General features: G+C 29.0%; 1 protein-coding gene across 6 annotated transcripts in view; it reads right to left on the bottom strand.

Moving 5' to 3' along the window:
* Positions 1 to 276: 276 nt before the first annotated feature.
* The window catches only part of LOC142320531 (glycerol-3-phosphate phosphatase-like), a 94697-nt gene continuing 74493 nt past the window's right edge, over positions 277 to 20480 (bottom strand). For all 6 annotated transcript variants that reach the window (XM_075358422.1, XM_075358421.1, XM_075358425.1 and 3 more), the window contains 2 exons: positions 14067 to 14208; positions 277 to 10714 (listed from right to left, as the gene is read on the bottom strand). In XM_075358422.1, the coding sequence (XP_075214537.1) occupies positions 10534 to 10714; positions 14067 to 14208 (323 nt within the window). In that variant the 3' untranslated portion in view covers positions 277 to 10533. The remainder of the gene's footprint in view (positions 10715 to 14066; positions 14209 to 20480) is intronic.

The raw sequence follows: 20480 nt of genomic DNA, 5'->3' as shown, positions 1-20480 counted from the left end.
TAACATACAACTCAAAAAAATTAATATAAATAGAATAATAAGGTTAAAATACTTTCAATATTAAGCAATTAAGAGAACTTACAAATCTGTGTTTATTTTGTAAATAAATTTTCAGTTAGTACTATGATCTATTTCATACAGAGTACAGGAATAAATGAAAAATTTCAGGTAGAATCTTCAGAAACTGATAGGTATTAGCTACAATCCAAGAAGTAGTTAATACGTTAAAATTCAACTAATAATATAATAACACAAAATTGAAAATAGAATGCAAACTTGAAATACAAAATAAATCAACATTAGTGTTTATTCATTAAAAAGAACATACACGACATAATTTTCTACATAAACTTTAACATCAGAGAATAATAAAATTAAATAAAACAATAAACAATTACAATAAATAATAAAATTAACAGTTTATAAAAACAATTTCTTCAGTTTATTTCAATTTTATAAACAATTCATATAAATATTCAACAATTGTGATTCTTAATTGTTAGTAAACTAAAAAAATTAGGTTGTATCTCTATTATATATCAGGTTTCTTTTTTACCCTCTGCTACAGTAATACATTTTATACTTCTTTAGTACTTTAAAAAATGTAAACAATATTCAAGAAATCACAGGCAATAGTTTAAAAAAATTAGGAGGAATAGTTTAGTTCAATAAGTAAAAAAATAGATTATCATAATGTATTAACATTTTTCAATTCCAATAAATAAATTCATACTGATAAATAATTTATTACGGGTGAATGAAGGTCACATAACTGAACATTCTGCAGTAGTGTTGAGCATATAAATTCATATCATTATGCATGTGATTTAAGTTGACATTAGAAAAAAATTCTAATTGAACCATACCTCTATACTTTCTGTACTATAGTAATTAAACTGAGAAATATAAATAAGAAGCCCATTTTTATTAAAAAAAATTTGTAAATTCCAATATTTCTATCTTTGACCTATGATTTTTTTAAAAATGGTATCAACTGCTACAATTGTCTTTAAAAAAATTACAAGGTGCAGACAAACTATATCTAGCAATCTTTTAATTTGATGTGAATTTTGTCCTTATTTCACAGCCTTAAATTTTTAGAATCTTATTACATGACCTGAGACATTGTGGATAGTGGATAGTGTTGAAAGGGATGCAGTTTATTTATGGTATTACTTACGATGATAATATATATATATATATATATATTATACACACACACACACATGCAAACTTTTTTTGGGATCTAGAGATTCCAAATAGAATAGAGATCATGAGATTCCAAATGGCAACACTCATCAGGTTGCCAGATTGCTTTTGAGGTCTGTTAGAATCAGCCTATTTGTGCCAAACCAGCCATGAGATCTCATTTGGAATCACTAAAACTCTTATTTTCTATAAACATATTTGTCTATGGGAGCAGATCTACTAGGATTTAACATCACTTTCATCTTCATCAAATTCTTTTTATAGTTTTTACATTTAGGTAAGTTAAAAAATGTAAAAGTTACAAGTAAAATTAAATTAGGCTCAATAAAACTAGTTTTTTTAAATTTATGACATGTTTATCACTGTAATTTCCCAATGGTAAACTATAAAACACAATATTTTATTTTTTATTGTTGCCTATCTTATATACAGTTTATTTACTTCATTTTGTTTATTGTATGTCTATATGTTTAGGTTATGAGTCTGCTATCATTTTTTGTTCTGAACGATACTGAAATTATTAATTTTTATAAAATTGCAAAAATAACTTTTATTTTCTTACATTTATTGTAAGATTTAATTTACCAAAGACGTAATACTGGATAACATGAGTATTAATGACACTAAGAGAACTTCAGAGTGAGATGATTAAAATAATAACTCTGATTATAATGCTTCTGGCAGTAATAATGAAAGTTATAAGTGAGTAGCTGATGATAGTATTGAAAACTTAAAAACTGATCCTGAGCTTTTGAGCAGGTCTTCCACTTTTCTTTGCAAGATGATGACAATGAATTTTGACTTGGGATCCAGATGGTGTTAAGATATTTTTATAAACAATAAAAATAACTCTAAATAGAAACTAATCCTGACAATTAAACTTTAACTGAAGGAAGTATTTTTGATTTTTATTCACTTTTTCTGAGGAAAACATAAATAAATGATAGTTCTACAAATTATTACATAGGCACAGCAAAATACAGAAACTAATCGTCTATATTTTAAACGGAGTAAATAGGTACAAACCGATAATGATGAAATTAAACTTTCTTTGAAATTGTATTTTGGATGGTCCTTGCAAAATGTTTATTGATCATTGACTGATTATTGGAGCTAATCAGTTATTTTTGAAACTAACATTCTGAAAATAATGACATGCAACAGATTTGAAATTAACCTCAAACTGTTCATTTCTCTATAAACTCTGAAGCTAGTGAAGGGCTGACTTGCAAAAGGCATTACAAAATTAAATATCTTGCGATTAATAAATAAATTGTAACTTACACAGGCTGAATAATTTTCAAGCAGTGTGTGAGAAACAAAATACCATTATGATGTCAAATTATATAGTCCTAAATGTTACACAGTAGCCATAAAAATATATACAGTTTGCCAGGCCTACACTAAACACTAAAAATACAAGTCTTTCTTCCAAAGTTATTGTGGTACTTGGTGAAACATTTAAATTTTTGAAAAATGTTACCTGTTGACAACTGGAATTCAAGTGCCAATTTCAGTTCACTTCATAAACTGAATGAAAAAAAACTCATTCTGTCTACACGCTAATCGAAAGCTATATTGTTGGAAAAAATTGAAAAAAGAGGAAATCATTTCAAGGAAGAGTTCAACAATTGTCCTTATTTTTTAACCAAAGGATAGGCATGATTTGCTAATTTTTGTTGAATACAATAGATGATTCTAATTCCGCAGAAATTTTAGTTTATTTAATAAAGTAAAACCAAAAGAAAATGTCAAGATCAATTTCAACTTTTCTACGTCAGCTGTTGATCTATCAGATTTAATTGACTAGTATAATTTTCCTCTCAGGAGTTCTCTGAAATTACAGAAACTAGCATGTGACAGGATGAAACGCAAGTGTTGCTAGTGCATTTACATTGTTTGAAGGGATACTCAAAGAAAAATGCCAGTTACAATGTTTAGATATTTATTGTTTCTTGATCTAATATATGTAACCCACATACCTCCACCTCAATCACAAAGTACTCTAATAAAATGTTCAAAAAATCATTGTGCTTCATGCTACAAGATGTGTAGAGGAAAGAACATAAAACATATATCAATCGTAGTACAAAGCTTGAGAAAAATGCCAAATTTGTCAAATTGTAGGTTGTAAAATTTTTTTCTCAACTGCATAAAATAAAAAAAATATTTGTTAGATAATTAAGATAAATGGGTGTTATTTTTTACAAATAATATTTCTGTATTTTTGTTGGGTTCAACATTGTTTCTGTATTCATTTTTTTTGTGTCAGATCCATTTACATTATTTTATCATTTGTATTTTTTTTAGAAATTATAACTATTCAGTAGAAAACATTATTGAGATTGTTTTAACAGCTGACACTCCTGCAACAATGCTTTAAAAAAAAAATCACCTCTTCAGAATAGGAAAAAGGAAAAAAGAAAGAGTTTAACTCTTGATTTATGTAAAAAGAACACATGGAGATGACATGTTTTGGAACAATAGGATCATTTAACTTTTTTATTTTTTTTTATCGTGAGATTTTTAATGCTGTCCAAGGATATTGGATTAAATTTTAATTTTTGGAATAATTTACCTTTTGTATGAATGTAATTAGAGAGAGAGAGAAAGAACACTTTTCTTCTACTATTTTCAAACAGTCTACAAGATTGGAGTAAATTGGTAAAGCAATAAGAGACAGATCTAATTTTCTAGAAATACTACTACATTTTTTTATGAAGACATTAAGTTTGGTTTTATAGTAAGAAAAAATAGCAATACTATTGAGATCTACAAATAGTTCATTTAAATCTTGTTTGAAGTACTGAACTGTCAAAGCCCTATGTTATATAAAGCCTATTCATAATTTTATTAATATCCCAAATCTGACTATACTTGGACCAAAAACTATAGTTCCAGAATATTGAATCTATTTCTAGAAGGCTATGAGACCACATAGGATTTCACTTATTAAACAACCAGAAAACTAAAAATCAGTATTTCTACAGTGATGAAGTTGGAATATAGATACAAAAAAAGTAATATAACCTTGATCCTTGGGACATGTCTCACTAAATTTTAGCAAGGTGAACAAGTAAAAAAAAAAAACCATCTGGCAGTCAAGTTGTTTATTAATGTAGTGTATAGTTCATTTTCCTTTTTTCATATTTAAAGATTCTTTTTAATGTTAAATGGACTATTATCTGACTAACAAACACTTACAAGAAACACGTTGGAGCAGAACAGCAATTAGAAATGAAAGAAAAAATAAGAGGGAACAAATGACATATTTTGTCATTAGTCAAGAATGGGTTATATTGTCATTACAACTTGGTTACGGAAAAATCATTGTATATTGTTTTCTCAGAATCATAAATGAATATGTTGTGGTGGTCAATTCTTTAAGATAATGAGCTGCAATGACAAGGATTGGGTAACCCATTGTAAGAAAAGATTACCTTAATAAACTTTGAAAACAGCTAGGAACTGAATTACACAGATTTACCATGCCAGGATTATCTAGAAAATTTATATCACAAACTAGATTTTCCAAAATAAGCATCATTTTATGAAGATAATTAATGCACAGACTGCCCCAAGAAAGAAAAAATGAAAATGTGACAGTCAAAACTGCAAAAATAAAATTTATTATTCATCTTTACAAATTTATAAATAGAAATCACAAGAATTATTAAGTAAGGAATGCCAAAAGAATTTAAAACTTATACACAACAAATTGTAACAGATATAAGAGAACTGAATAAGTTATGCTGAAATATCTCCAATGTAGCATATGTGATTTGAAACAAGTTTTAATTTTGGTAATTTATAATATTTGAAATGCTTTTAATACATAGATATGTTATTTAATTATCTTGATAATAAGTGAAGTAATTAAACTAAGAAAACAAATGAAGTCTAAGAAAAACAAAATCCATGGTGATTCTATGTGATCATATCAACAGCAAGGGCAGACGCACTGTTACTTTAACATTTCTAGTACGTACCAATTCTCAATTCAGTGTCAACTAATCTAAGCACAGAGAGACTCAAACCTTTCATATCTATCTAAAAATAGTTTAACTAAGGGCTTTGAATTTACAATTAATAAAAACAGAAATTAATAATGGAAGCTTAGATTAACGATACTTTGGTAGTCATTTCTAAATATACTCAAACATGAAGGTTCCATAAACTGAATGTAAATCACTTGCATTTTGAGGAAAATACTTTAAACAAATATCAGTTCTTAGGAGGCAGTAAGCATGTTGTACTGATCTCAAGCTTAACCCTCAAATTTTGTGTCCTAATAGTTGTGTTTTTCAATTTTGGATTTAAAATCTTATACCTTCCCTATGTTAACATTCTTGTTAAATATACTTTTATGCACTTGTTACAACAGCTAGGAATTTAAATAGAGAATGAATCTAATACTCATGCTAGAATAAATATTTTATAGTTCACTACCCAACAATAATGACAGAAAGATTTTCTAACACTTCCCAAAATGAAGGACTTTAATCAACAAAAAAAAAGTACTTATTGGAAAAACAAGAATCCACTTTTTAAAACCAGTGGTTCACACCCAGGAGGGCTTCATCCTGCATTCCAGGCTTCAAAATTAGAGATAAAGGATTTTGTTTCATGAATACTTGGATAGTCTCCAAGATATAGGAACAAACAATCCTTGTTCTTAATCAAATAAATCTCAAAGTTTTAGTTTATAGATTCATGATTCCAAGGCAATATCTACTACTGTTTGCTTTTCAAAAATTCTAACTGATGAAAAACTCATGCAATGTGTAAACACTTAATATTAAGAAAAATCAAGGTAAAACTGTTAAAAATTAAAACAACCTACCAGTAAGTAAGTCATAATCGTAAATTAATCATCAATCAATTAGAATAAATGGGAGATATGAACCAGTGAAAGAAAACGTGGTGCAAGTTAAAAATGTTGAAGTTCCTACTACTATGGTAATTATGTATCTATTTGTCTATTTATCTAAATATCAATTTGTTTCATGGAAAAGTGAATCAAGTCAAATAGCTACAGCATTTTTTATTATAGAAGGCATTGGTTATACAAGGAAACAGCCGTTTTGTTTTAAGGAATAGTGGTGACAGTCTGGTCTGATTTACTTTATTTTTCCTTAACCTATATTAGTTGGTTAGTGTTTATGCAAGTCAATTGGGTGTGAATTTAGATTTAAATATTATTTTGAATTAAATTGATAACACTGACATTAAACATATTTTACAAGATCGAATGGACAGAAGTGAGTCTGAACCTTCTATTCTTCAAGATTCTGGCTCAGAATATAAACCATCAGAAAATGAAAATTCAGGAAGTTTTTAATAAAATATTTTGACAATTTATTACACTTGGTGGAAACATTTTGATTTAGAATACAATCTGATTTGTTTTTTAATGTGAGTAAAATGTTTGTAGCGCTAAAATAATTATTTATTTAACTGAAAGCGTTAATGCAGTTGACCTCAAAGAATTTCTTGGCTAGTCTCAAACAAATAAAATTGGTTACATTACTATGCAACTGTACTTCCAATGACAAAATAAACTGCAAAACAGGTTCTCATTATGAGTAGCATACTAATAAAGATAATAGTTTTTACAGTAATATTATTTATTGTTATTATATCCGTAAAAGTAGGCTAAATTTCTTTTGACTAGGTTAAAGCTGATTTTTACTCTTCTTAGCTGATTCTCACACCCACCCACTTGTGTTAATGAAGATATAATTCGAGTTTAAAGAAAAAATTTCAATAATAACATGCTAAAACTAGTAATTTTAAAACAGTTTTTTATTACACCAATATTTGGAGTTAGTAACAGCTTTTAAAATATTTTGAGTATCTGTGTACTGTCTTCATTACTGTATCAATCAAGTGTAAATGTGTCAATCTTATAAATTAATCTTAATAACCGCACTATTGCATTTTTCATTTTACTAAGTTATTTATTTAAATAATAATCCTAACACTGTTTACTGAAATCTTTAACAATTTTTCTTACAGATAATGTAGAAGATGATCCAAATGTGAAGAGCTGAAAGCGACAAAGAAATTAACGTCACAGAACAGCGTAAGTGAAAACGTAATTCTGATAAAGAGTATTTTACTTAAAAAGGAAAAATAGTTTGGAGAAAAAATTCTGTAATTCACCATGCCTATGTAAATTAAAGTGCAGTGAGAAAATGACTGAAAATCTGATAAATTCTTTGTTAATTGCGTAGTACAAAATACAAAATTTTCAAGCTCAAAGTGCTTACAATAGATGGTATGCTTACAAAGCGCATTGTCCAAGAGATGGTAGTAGAGATATGAGAGGAATTAGTGTAAGTACTATCCCCAATTAGCAGATAACATAAATGTTTGTAAAAAATATTTTTAGTAACATTCAAATATCCGATGGACAAGCCTTTAGAGCACTTAAAAACGTTTATGATGGTATAGGAAATAACATGAGAGGGAATCTAATCCCTTAAATAAAATAAATTATGAAGAGATAAAAATTGATCACATTGCTTCTTTTTAGAAGCAATTCAGAAAATCTAAACATTTGGTTGATGCATAATCTATACAAAGAACACTGTGCTAGTATTAATGTAAATATCTGAAGCTATCTATTGCCAAACTTTTAATTTAAGTTTTAAATTAGATTTTAATTTACATTTTCACAGGACTAATAAAGATACGTGTCAAATGTGATATTTTCAAAATTGATTCATCTGAAAATATTGAAGAAAAAAGCTCTTGAAATAAGCAGATTTGCATCTTTGCAGAACAGATCTTGTGTGGCGAATTTTGGATTAGGAACTGAAATGTCTAAATCAGTCCTGAATTTATAGACCTTTACATGTGATTTGCAGAAGGCGTTACACCATTTGCCACACTTCAGTACTTAGTGACATATTACAAGTATAATATGTATGTTTATAATCTTGGATGACATGAACTTTCTACAGGCCATGGTTTCAAGTATGTCTGGGATGAACGAGCCTCAAGGGGGTTTCACGAAATAGGTTCCTGCATTGTTAAACATTTACAACAAAGATTCTCCAACAGTGCAGAACATGTTATGTTTAGTGATTGTTACAGAGGTCAAAAGTGAAACAATAAGATAACTTGCATGCATTATGTACAGCAAGAGGACAACAATGTTAAGATACTTGACCATAAGGCCATTTACTTAGGCCATTAGGCCATTTTTACTTGCCTAATGATCGTGATTTTTGGTAGAGTTAAGCAGTTTTCTACAGGAAAACGCATGTATGTTCCTAATAATTGGTATTCAGCTACTGTTCAGGCAAAGTGAAAGAAACCATTTCATGTACAAGTTACGACTCAAGAAGACTTCTTTTCTATTAAAGATCTTGAAAGATCAGTCACAAAAAGAAAAATTAATGAGATGAGACATCCTGTATCTTTGCTAAAAAATCCAGTGGTTAAGGTATGTAGAAGATGACAAATTTAGAATATTCTATAAAGAATCAGAGTGATGAATTGGATTTTAATGTTCTAGACATTACACTAGAAAGGAGAGGAAGAAACCATTCAACTCTGGGTATAATTTTAACCTAACAGCTTTACTTAGAACATCAACCCATCAGTAAGCAAAAAAAAGATACAATTGATTTTCATCATGAATTTTCACAAAAATTAATAGACGAGGATGGGGATACAGCAGAAGAAGGCCCTTTTATGATAGATAAACATTCTCATAATTACTAAATAGGAGTAGTTTATATGTTTGTTATCTAAATTTGATTATAGTACATTATTCTGAAATTTAAAACGTAAGTGATTTTTTCCTGCAGTGTTATAAGTAAAAAGTGGTGTTAGTCAGTTTTATATAAAGAAAATTCAAATTAAAAAAAAAAAATTAACAATTTAAAACCATATTTTGGAAATATTTAAAATAAATAACAATATTCCAAAATAGTTTTCTGATTTACAGTTTCATTTCTAATAAAGGACTATATATGTCAAAAAACCATTTAAACATGACTTTTTAAACAACTTTTCCTTTCACTGGCTCATATGTAGTAAAATTAAAGGATTTAAGCCAAAAGAATTATTTCATAAAGAATAAAAATAAAAGTTAATAACAAAATAAAACAGTAAAAAATATAAAAACATCTAAACAAAATTAAAAACCAGTAAAATAATAGACAACTTTATCAAGATGTCATAAAAGTAAAGATGTCATGTTAGAGGTGATTTTACTGACCTAATTATGGACTTCCAGATGGTTCCATTTCTTTTCCAATTGATGCCAGCTATGCCATCAAAATATTAAGCATGACTAGTTTGTGGCTCATCCGAGGTAATGAATTTATACTGTTTTTGGTAATTCTAGTTTATTTATTTTAACTCATTTTATTATTAAATTTATAATCTACAAGCTATTTTAATCTAATTATTTAGTAATCGTAAAAGAAAACAATGCAACACTTTTTAAGAATTAATTGCTCGTAGTATAACAGATATTTTACATTACTGGTAACTTAATTTGTCTTGATTCATTTCTAATCCATTTAATATACTTCTTCTCTTGCTATTAATTACTTCTTCTATTAAGTTATATATTTATAATTGTAAGATTTACCTTGATAAATACTTGAAAAATTAGCTTGTAACAAGCAGTGATCACATGATATATATTAGAAATTATCATTTTAATTGACAAAAACTAATGCGTATGGAAAAAATTACACAAATTAGTTTTGACAAAAAGAAAACCATATAACACATCCTTGAAAGTTTTATTTATTACTATTAAATAAAACTTATCCCAAGGTATGTGTAAACATTATGCCAAATGAGTAGAAAAGAATTTTCTGAATAATTTGATATACATTCATAAGATATTCCAGAAAAATCTTACATGGATTTTTTACAAAGTTTTGTTTTACGCAATATTTGCCAACTATTTTAGGCAGAATACTGTTAGAAGTATAAACTTAAGCAATTAGATTAGTTTTAAAATATGCAACCTGTTTAAAAAATGAAGCCTAATGTGACAAATATAGCAGAAAGAACTTTTCATAAAAAAAAATAAATTTCTCCTAAAAAAGGAGCATATATTAAATGTCATTTTATAAATATATCATTAGAATCAAATGAGCATAAAAATTTTTCTTATTCAATTATTTAAGCTGATTAAAAAAAAGACAATTTTAAAGCAAATATTAAATTGGTAATCACTAAAAATGTAACCAGTAAATATTACACTATAAATCAATGTCATACTGAAAAAAACCAACAGAGCATATTCTTATAATTAAATTAATGAAGCATATCATTAATATTTTAAATTAACTATAGCATTTTTTCCAAAAGATCTCCAAGTTTATTAGCATAAATATCTGGAATCCAACCACTTTTGAGTTCATCGCCGTCTGACTTCCACTTGCTTACTTCTGATAACCGAGTGACTCCAGTTAACACAAGTAGGGTATGAAATCCACATCGGGTACCAAGCAATATATCTGTATTACATCTGAAATGAAAGATAATTAGATAAATTAATAGTGTTGTGCGACATTGGAAAATCCACTAAATTTATCCAGTGTTGAACATCACAAAGTAAATGTCAAAAACTGTACAGTTTAAGTTACAAATACAAATCAGCTCTACTGCTCCCTTCACTTGCCAAACCTACTATGAGGGGACAGTTTGATTCCAGAGACAACTTTTTTTTATTTTTATTTATGAATGTACTAAATTTATTTTAGCTCATAAAATAAAATCTTAAAAATTGTATAGCTGAAGAAGTCTAGAAACTTATCTGACGTAAAAGCTTCATATTTCTTTATTAGTTGGGCATTAAAAGAATTTTTTTCAGAAGTTCAGTCTTTTCCTTTGCAGAAGCACAGTCCTCTAGCATTATGAATACACAGCCTACTGCTATGATAAGAAACAACTGTGTTACGCTACTTATTTAAACATGATATATATTACTGATACATGCATGATATATTTATACATGAAATACAACTGTAACAAAATGATGTCAATATTATTGATTCCAACAATAACTTTTATAAAAGTGTATAAAAAATATAATTAATGATCTAACATCATTACATGGTAATAATAATTCATCTGTAATTTTCATTAACACATTCTTTTTATACAGATATCTTCATAGAAAAACAGAAAAAATAATTAAAAACGTTTTCAGATTTAAATCTTGTTTATAGATTGACATGTATATTGATTTTTAACCTAATAAAATACATAAAAAGTATTTAAATAAAAATAACCATAAAAATAATTATGGTAAATGTGGGTTATCTATAAAATCATCTGACCCAAGCGACTATATTTAGATTAGAAAAATCATTTAAAATTAAATTTAGTGAATACTTGCATGCATTTAAAAAATTACAATCACCAATATAGTTAAACACTTGGATAAACATAGATAATTTAAATATTTAGAGATCAATAAAATAATAAAAACTACAAATTTGAACTAGAAAAACATTTAAAATAAAAACATAAATTTATGAATAACCAAATTATCTGTTAGAGCAATAATTTACTTAAGTTGGTAGAAGTATAATAGAGTAAATATATTTATTAATTTCACTGTTAAAATATGATTAAAATATCAGTTTTTATTATTAGAACTATACAAAAGATTTTTAAAAAAAATTTTATGTTAGTTTTTAATAACAATTCTCTGATGATGATGATACACTGAAAAACATTTAAAAAAAATGTTTTAAATTAAACCAACTACACTTTCTACGTCTTGGTGGTTATTAGTTATTATTAATATTGAAATTAATTTGCTGTTTTATTAAACTGCTCAGTTTAATTAAATATTTTAGTCATGACTGAGGATGAGGAATCCTGTGAAAGTACTTTCATGGTAAAATTAAGGTAAGATATATGTATTTATCTCGATATCCTGTACTAAGTGGTTTTTATTAATAGAATTTAAAACAATCTATAATACAAACATTAAAAGTATAGTTTAAAATAAATAAATAAATAAATAATACAGTTTAAATATAATAAATATTTAAATATCAATTTAATATCATTATATGAATATTCAGATATCACGTATACACAACTTTCTTTTCTCTAAATACCAGGATTAAGGTATAAAACTCTATAACTTATGTATTAAACTGAATGAAATATCTATTTGTTAATATTATTTATCTATTAATATTTTCTTTAAAAATTAATGAATAAGAAATAGAAAGTGTGACTAAGTACTAAGTACCAAGGGATAGCTTTTGATATGTATATGAAATGGAAGCCGCATATTGAAAATTTAACACAGAAAACTAAGATTTTTACTTTATGTTTTAATAAAACTAACTAAATTGTTAAATGTGGATCGTTTAATAATAGTGAAAACTATGTGATCATGGCATACGAATCAGCTCATAAAATTGCACTTATGCCTTTATTAAATTTACAAAATAAATTTGTTAAATTAATACAGAAAAATACAAAATGAAAAAAAAACCACTCAATCAACACCAAACTTATATTTTGTCAGTTCTTATGAATAACAACATTTATAAAATAAATATAAAAGATTCAAACAGTAAATCAAGATAAATATCACAGGTATTAGCAAAAGTAAACTTAAATATAGGCAAAAAATGGCGTCTATTAAATGCTATAATTTTTAAAGTTTAAAGTTTTAATTTCAATTAATATATAATCAGGTCTGTTCACAGTTAAGTAATATCTCTTGCAGAATTAGTCTTATTATAGTAATATTAGCTAATTGCTTATATGTAACTCACAAATAAATAAATAGTCACTAAATGACTTCGATGACACTGTGGAGGTAGCCCTTAAAGAAACTGTTTGGGATTTTTGGAGAGGTGTGAACTGTTTGGGTGAAAAGGGGTTGTTTGACAAGGTGGCCCTGAAAAGGGCTGTGGGTCCAAAAGCTTATCTCTGGCATTGTTGGCTTGGCTGCAATCAGGGAGTTGTGGCTCGTCCACTGGAATCAGTCCAAGCTTCCCCTCAGCAGTAGTTGGATCCCCCATTACAGCAGCATGCAGAAGTGGCTCTCACAGCTCTGCAGTATTGGGTGTCAGTGTCAGTTGTCTTCCACCAGTATGGCAAAGGTGGTTCTCTCCAAGCAGTCCCATATTGGGCTGGCTCCTGCTGATTGGTGTGTTGGTCGGTTCACCAGCCACGACACTTGAAGCCTGGAAAGGGAGAAAGTGGTGTCTGCACCCAAGTAGCTCCCTTGGCAGGCCAGTTAGGCCTGCTGCTCTGGTGGGGATGTTGGCATCTGCCAGGAGGTCCCATATTGCGCCAGTCAGGGAACTTCTATCTTCTTCTTCTTTTGGTCTACTGGTGGTGATCTGCAAGAAAGTGGGTCCTGCAGTACTGGTGTCTTGCTTATAAAGATGGCCAGAGCATGCTGGAGTTGTGCCGCTGTGGTGGGATGTCGGCAGTCAGCTGACTAGGTGGGAAGGGCACTTGTACAGGCACATAGGTGTACTGTAACTCCTACTGACATCTGAACAACTAGCATCATGCTCGCTGATATGAAGCATAGTATGTGGAAACAAAACAAGGTTAATAATCTAATCTGAGCCTAAAATACAAATGGTAAAGAAGTTAGAATAATTTTTTCATTTAAAATTTGAAGTAAAGTGTAATAAAAAGTATAAATAAAATTAAACTTTTATTATATAAAATGAAACAGATTATTTTATGGTCAGTTTCATTTCTTTATCATTAAAGTTTTTCTATTGACTCAATTACTGCAATAAAACAGAAAGACTAGCTAGAAGAAGATGAATGCTGTAACTGCTAAGTTGGTTAAGTAACAATAACATTTAGTATTTTATTAAACTTACCTATCACCAATCATTAATGTACGTTTAGGATTAAGCCCATTCCCCCTAATAACAGCTTCTCTAAGATAGGCTTCAGGTTTGCCGACAATAAAAGGATCTCGCTCAGCACAAGTACTAATAGCGTTTACAATAGATCCTGATCCTGAAACATTCATAGCTTTCTTACAAAATGCACTTCCAGAAACATCTTTAACTGTTTATTCTCAAAGAAGAAAAATAAGTGTATTTGGTATGTTTGGTAGCAGATTTTTAAAATAATTTTTAAATGTGATTTAAGAATACTCTACATCATTTCTCAAACTATGGTCTGCAGACCATAAGTGGTCCTTGAGCTCTGCTCTTGTGATGCTTGAAAAAGATAGAAGAAAAATAATATCCAAACGAATTGTACACTATAGCACTATCACATTATAGCTGAAAATCTCAAGGCATTGGAAATTACACATGGTAATTGCCTTTCACTTCTTCTCCTAGTACTGACACTTAATGAAATTATAATCCTACTTGCCTACCCCGACTACAAACTCTATTCTTAGCAACAAAAGAGGGATTTAAAGCAATATGACTGTGGTGATTCTCACATCTGGTACTATGCCTGTTACCTAGCCATAACAGAACCAACAGTAAACAAAGTACCGAATCTTTTGTATTTTCATTTTTGTATTAATAACTTTCTTAATAGTTTTGCAAACATCCAGTCTGAGCTATCTATAACAACTGAAATGGTCATGTATGTCATACATCAATAATAAACCGTACCAAATTACATCTTTACTTGTTGAAAATCAGGCATGTTTCTGCATTAGTTTTTTTTAATTTCTGTTTTTCCAGATGACAAAATGAGAAATTTTAGACCCCACCTGTTTTAAAATCCAGGCAAATCAGATCCAGATATTCAAATTACAATACTTTTCTAATTGTATTTTTTGTAGCCAATCAGAATTAACTCATAACAAATTCTGTCCATTGTTGATTTCTCATCTGTCTGTTAGTAATTGTTTGAAACCCTCTTTATACAGTACATGCTAGTAGTTGTCTGTGTCAAATAGTGTGCATTATACATAATGGAAAACTGGATCCAGATCTTTGAAAAGAAAGGAATACACTTCAATTAGGCAGTGCTAATAGTTCAGAAGCTGTGTGTGAAGATATTAATATCAGAGATTCTAGTACCATTAAAGAAACATCTAGTGGTAGCTGTTTAAAGAAAAAAGTACTTTCATAAATATAACAAGTTATTTGAAACTTAGATTTACTTGGTGTGGCAATTAGAGTGAACCAAAACCTCGGTGTTATTTGTTAGAAATGAAAGTTGTTTCTAATATAGGTTTGGCAACTAAAAAGGCCTTAGAGACTTCCTAAATTACAAGTCTTCATGTCACAAAGAGTGGGCTCACTTAATTTTATAGGCAAGACCTTAATACTTCCAGTTGCAAAAGTTATAGTTAAAACAATGTTTAGTGAAAATTATCTCAGGACATTGATTTAATACCACTCTCAAACGATACAGTTACACACTAAATCAATGATGACTAATAATATAGAATCTGAACTTATCAAAATAAAAGAAAGTCATTTTATTCACTTCAGGTAGATGAAACTTTAGAATGATGTGCAGTTGGTTTATTATGTAAGATTCGAGTTTAACAATGCCATTCATAAATATATGTTATTTTCAAAGACTAAAATTAAATCTCTATCTACAAGGTTCTTTGACTGTTTTCAATGCCCAAGAGGAAACTTGGTTTGTGTGTCAGTTGTAAAACATAGGAATTTCTCACCATTTCCAACCCTAGTCTTTTTTAATTGAAAATGATCTCATTATTAAAAAAGAATTATGCAATGATATATGTTCAGATCTCAAAATTCTGAGGTCAGAATTTGAAACTTATTTTCCAAGTAAATATGATGGAACTCATGGGTTCATAATTCTTTCCACCGAGATACTGAAAATAACAAACTTTTATTGAATGAAAGAGAACAGTTAATTGAACTCTAGAATGACACCAAACTTAAAATGAAATTCCAAGCAAAAGGTATGGTGGTTAATTTCTGGACCTCTTCAACAGTAAAAAGAGAATTATAGTAAACTGTACAATGGTGTTTTAAAGATAATAATTCAGTTTCTTCTACACATTGTGTGAGAAAGGATTTTCATCATTAAAACAAATAAAAATAATGCACTGAGATCGATTCGATGTATTTGAAAATCTGAGACTTAACTTACCAACATAGATCCAAATATGGAACAACTGTATTAAGAAATTTGAGATGTGAACAAATGTCATTGCATAATTCTTTTTTAATAATGAGATCATTTTCAATTAAAAAAGATTCTAGGGTTGGAAATGTTTTTTTTTTTTGGTTGGTTGATAGTATTAGTTTTGGTTTTTATATTTTTTTTAGGTGAGGAAATGGTACAGGTTATTCAATGAAGGGAAACAAATATCACTGATGAAACAAGATCTGGATACCTATTTTACATTACTGAAGAAATGAAAACTGTTATTAATGTGTGTGTGTGTGTGTGTGTGTGTGTGTGTGTGTGTGTGTGTATGTGCGTGCGTGTGTGTGTGTGCGCGCGCGCATATATATATTTTGTTAAACATAAAGTCTGAAACAATATTTGATAACATATTATTAAATGTATATGTGACAAAACAGGAGACTCAGAATTGATGAGTTTCATGCAGCTTTTCCTAGTGTATCATATCCTGTTGTTAACAAAACTAACAGTGAACATCTTTACTACAAAAAAATTTGTGTAAGATGGGTCACAAGAATGCTGCTGACACTAGAAACCTAACTGAAGAGAGTGGCTGCTTCTCAAGTATTTCTTGATTGCAATCGTAAAAAAGGAAATGAATTCTTGGATTACAAAGTGGAAAAGATGGGAAATGGGTGCCTTATTGAATACCTAAAACCAATTGACAACCTTGAATGGGATTTATCACATTCTCTGAGCAAACCCAAAAAGTTTGTACAGGCAGCTTCAACCATGCAAGTCACGTTAATAACTTTTTTTTTAGAGCTGGAAAGCAGTTTTCTAATTATCTCTCTTTCGAGAACTATCAACACAGAAAGGTACTACAAATCCAAAAAAAGTTTTGGTACACTTTACAGAACTGTTGGCTGGCTTCCTTAGTAACAGGTTAGTTCTACTTGATAACATATTTTCTCATATTACCCAATACAGCAGAATACTTGCATGAGTTCCAATGGAAGATACTGGGCCATCCTCTGCTCATTCTGAATCTGATGCTATTTTTTCTTGAAATTAAGGATTGTTTGAAGAAAACAATTCAGACTGATAACAGTGTCACCAAAATGTCACTGAGTGATTCAAAGAACAGATGGCAGAATTTGAAAAATGCTTTTATGTTAACGGAAAAAATATTAAAAGTAGTTTAAGACACATTTTTTATGTAAAAAGAAGATTTTGGTTATAATAAATTGTTATCAGTTTATGGAAAAGCAATTCTTACTTATAAAATTATGATAATTTTGTTCTTAAATTTTGGTCAATCTGTTCCAGCCAAAAGAAAAAAAAATCAACTGTATGCTCAGATTTTAAGATACCGTATTTCAGGCCATAATAAAATCTGCAAATTTTTTAAAGAAATCTAGAAGACATGTTTTTAGTCTGAAGTAAATTTTGTTAATTATTTCTAAAAACTTTCTTATAAAGAAGCTCCAGGAGTTAAAATACCTATATTTTGGCCATTAGCCAAGTAACTTACTTTGAAGTACTGTGTATTCAAACAGCTCAGGTTAGTTTGGAATGTCTTATGGACCTTAATAAATTGGTTAATTACAACAGTGTACATCGATGTAGCTAGCTGAATACAAGGGTCTGTTTGATTATTAAATTATGGACTACCTGGCTAAACAAAGTGCAGATGCATCTCTAATCAGTCTAGAACCATACAATATAGTAGTGTTCCTCAAAACATTTTTGAAGTGGGGACCACCACTTTATGAATCAAAACAGTTCTGCGGACCACCATACTCTTGTTCCCTTCAAAAGCAAATTTATCATTTTTTTTAGCACAATTTAATATCAGTATACTGATATTAATTTATTTAAAACAGGTTATTTTAAAACAGAATTAATTAATTAAAATTCTTTGATTTTATATTAGTATTAAGTTAATAAAAGAAAATTCATGTTTGTTTTGTTAATAATTCAAGGCTATTAGAGTTTATGTAATCTTTAACTTAATTAAAAAAAAATAAATAAATATTAGTAATCACATTAATGAGATGGATGAATCTGCTGATTCTTGCACAGCTGTTCTATAATTGGATCTATGTTGGTAAGCTTAAGTCTGAGATGGTCAGGTACATCGAGTTGATCTCGGTACATTGTTTTTATTTGATTTAGTAATGAAAATCCTTTCTCACACAGATATATAGAAGAAACTGAATTATAATCTTTAAAACACCATTGTACAGTTTGCTATGTTCTCTTTTTACTGGAGATGAGTTCCAGAAATTAATCATATCTTCTGCTTGGAATTTCATTTTAAATCTGGTGTCATTAGAGTGTCTTCAAAAGAAGATAAAGGCTTTTTTTTAATCTTCACGAATTTAGTAGTCTTTTCCACTCCCATCTATTCGTTCTGGCTTTTCTCCTAATGCATATACATCTGCAATGTATTCTTTTCATCTTTATATTTCCTTCTCATTAAGTGTTTCCCCATCATTTGCCTCCATCTGATACATTTTCTTCACATGTTTACCTTTAAAAACTTTTTCTGGTGTTCTTTATACATTAGCTCATATCTTCTCTCTTTTTCCAAATTTGCTATCACTATATTTTTCCTCAAGCCACTTTTCCTTAGCTTTCTGTTTCTCTTCTTAGTTCATTATTCAACCTTCTATATTTCCTTCTACCTTCTTCTGTTCATACACTTTTCCACTTTCTCCTTTCATTCATCATGTCTAACATTTCACTTGTAACCCACTCTTATCATATTCTGTTCCTGTTTTTAAACCTTATCATCTCTTTTACTGTTTCCTTTAAATTCTTTTTAATTTTCATCCACTTATCATCTGCATTACTTTGTTTTCTCTTCTCATTTTTTCCAACAACACTTTTTCCATTCTCTGTATTGTTTCCAGTTTCCTTAGCTTCTCCAAATTATAGCAATCTTTTCTCCTGCCACTCCCAATTTTCTTGAATCTAATGTTCACAATTAGGTTGTGATCTGAATTTGTCTGTACCTGGATAAGTCTTAGCATTCTTTAAAAAATTTCTAAATCTTCCTTGTATCATAACATGATTTGATATTTTTCCCTGTTTATTCATGATACCCACGTATCTTCTTTTATGATTTTCAAACAGGGTGTTTCCCAACACTAATTCCTTCTCCATGCAGAAACTAATTAATCTTTCTCCTCTTTTATTTCTAATTCCTGAACGACATTTTCCCACTGCCTTATTTTCTCTTCTCTCTCCAACCACAGCATTCCAATCACCTAGTATCATTACACATATCCCCTTCTTTTCTTTCCCAATTAACCCTTATATCCTTTCATAACACTGTTCTACTTCCTCATCTGTGAGCTGAGTGGTTGGTATGTACACTTGAATTATTACAATATCTTTATCCTCATCATCACTCTTTCATCAACATACTCAACCTTTAATACTTTTCCTACCAGTTTCTTATTTATCATTATACCTACTCTATTATAACCACACTCTTCTGCTCCTGAAAAGTAAAACTGGAAATCCCTGCTTGATGTCTCTCCACTTCCTTTCACCCTCACTTCATTCATACTGAGTATGTGCAAGTTATTTCAGACCATCTCACTCTTTGCGTTTCAAATAATTCATTTATTCTCTCAGTAACAAAAGCTCTATAAAATACCCAAAAATTACATTCACTTTATGATAGATGAATTTTGTGACCTCGTTTTTTTCTTTTCAAGAACCATTATTGTTACACACTCTTCAGATTTTTTTTTATTTCTCAATAAGAACAATTAAAACAATATTTTCTTGGCATAACATCAGATATTATTAATAGTCATACTTGTTTCATTAAAATTATTTAAAATGGCTATAATTTCAATCCCAGAAAGACCTATGCTGCAAGAAAAGTATGGTAATTGGTTAAAAAATGGGGTATGGGTTTTTTCGCATTTTTCAATGTTTCATAAGCCAGGGATCCCCAAAACAAAGTGGGGAACAATCTTCATACGTATGTATGTACATGTATTGGCATGTTTGAAACTTAATAATTTTTAACTGGATAAACCAATTTTGATGAAATTTGGTACAGAGACTCATGTAAATGGGGCAATTTGTTGGTAATAATTTGGGGTCAATTTATCCTAAGAGTGGGGTAGATAGTTTCTTTGTGGTTTATTTCCTAACAATTTTGGTAATATAAACTGACTTTAACT

The sequence above is a fragment of the Lycorma delicatula genome, chromosome 2, assembly GCF_047948215.1.
Source record: "Lycorma delicatula isolate Av1 chromosome 2, ASM4794821v1, whole genome shotgun sequence".
Classification (NCBI taxonomy): domain Eukaryota; kingdom Metazoa; phylum Arthropoda; class Insecta; order Hemiptera; family Fulgoridae; genus Lycorma; species Lycorma delicatula.
Note: the sequence above shows the minus strand (reverse complement) of the source record. Positions and strands in the feature narration are given on the sequence as shown.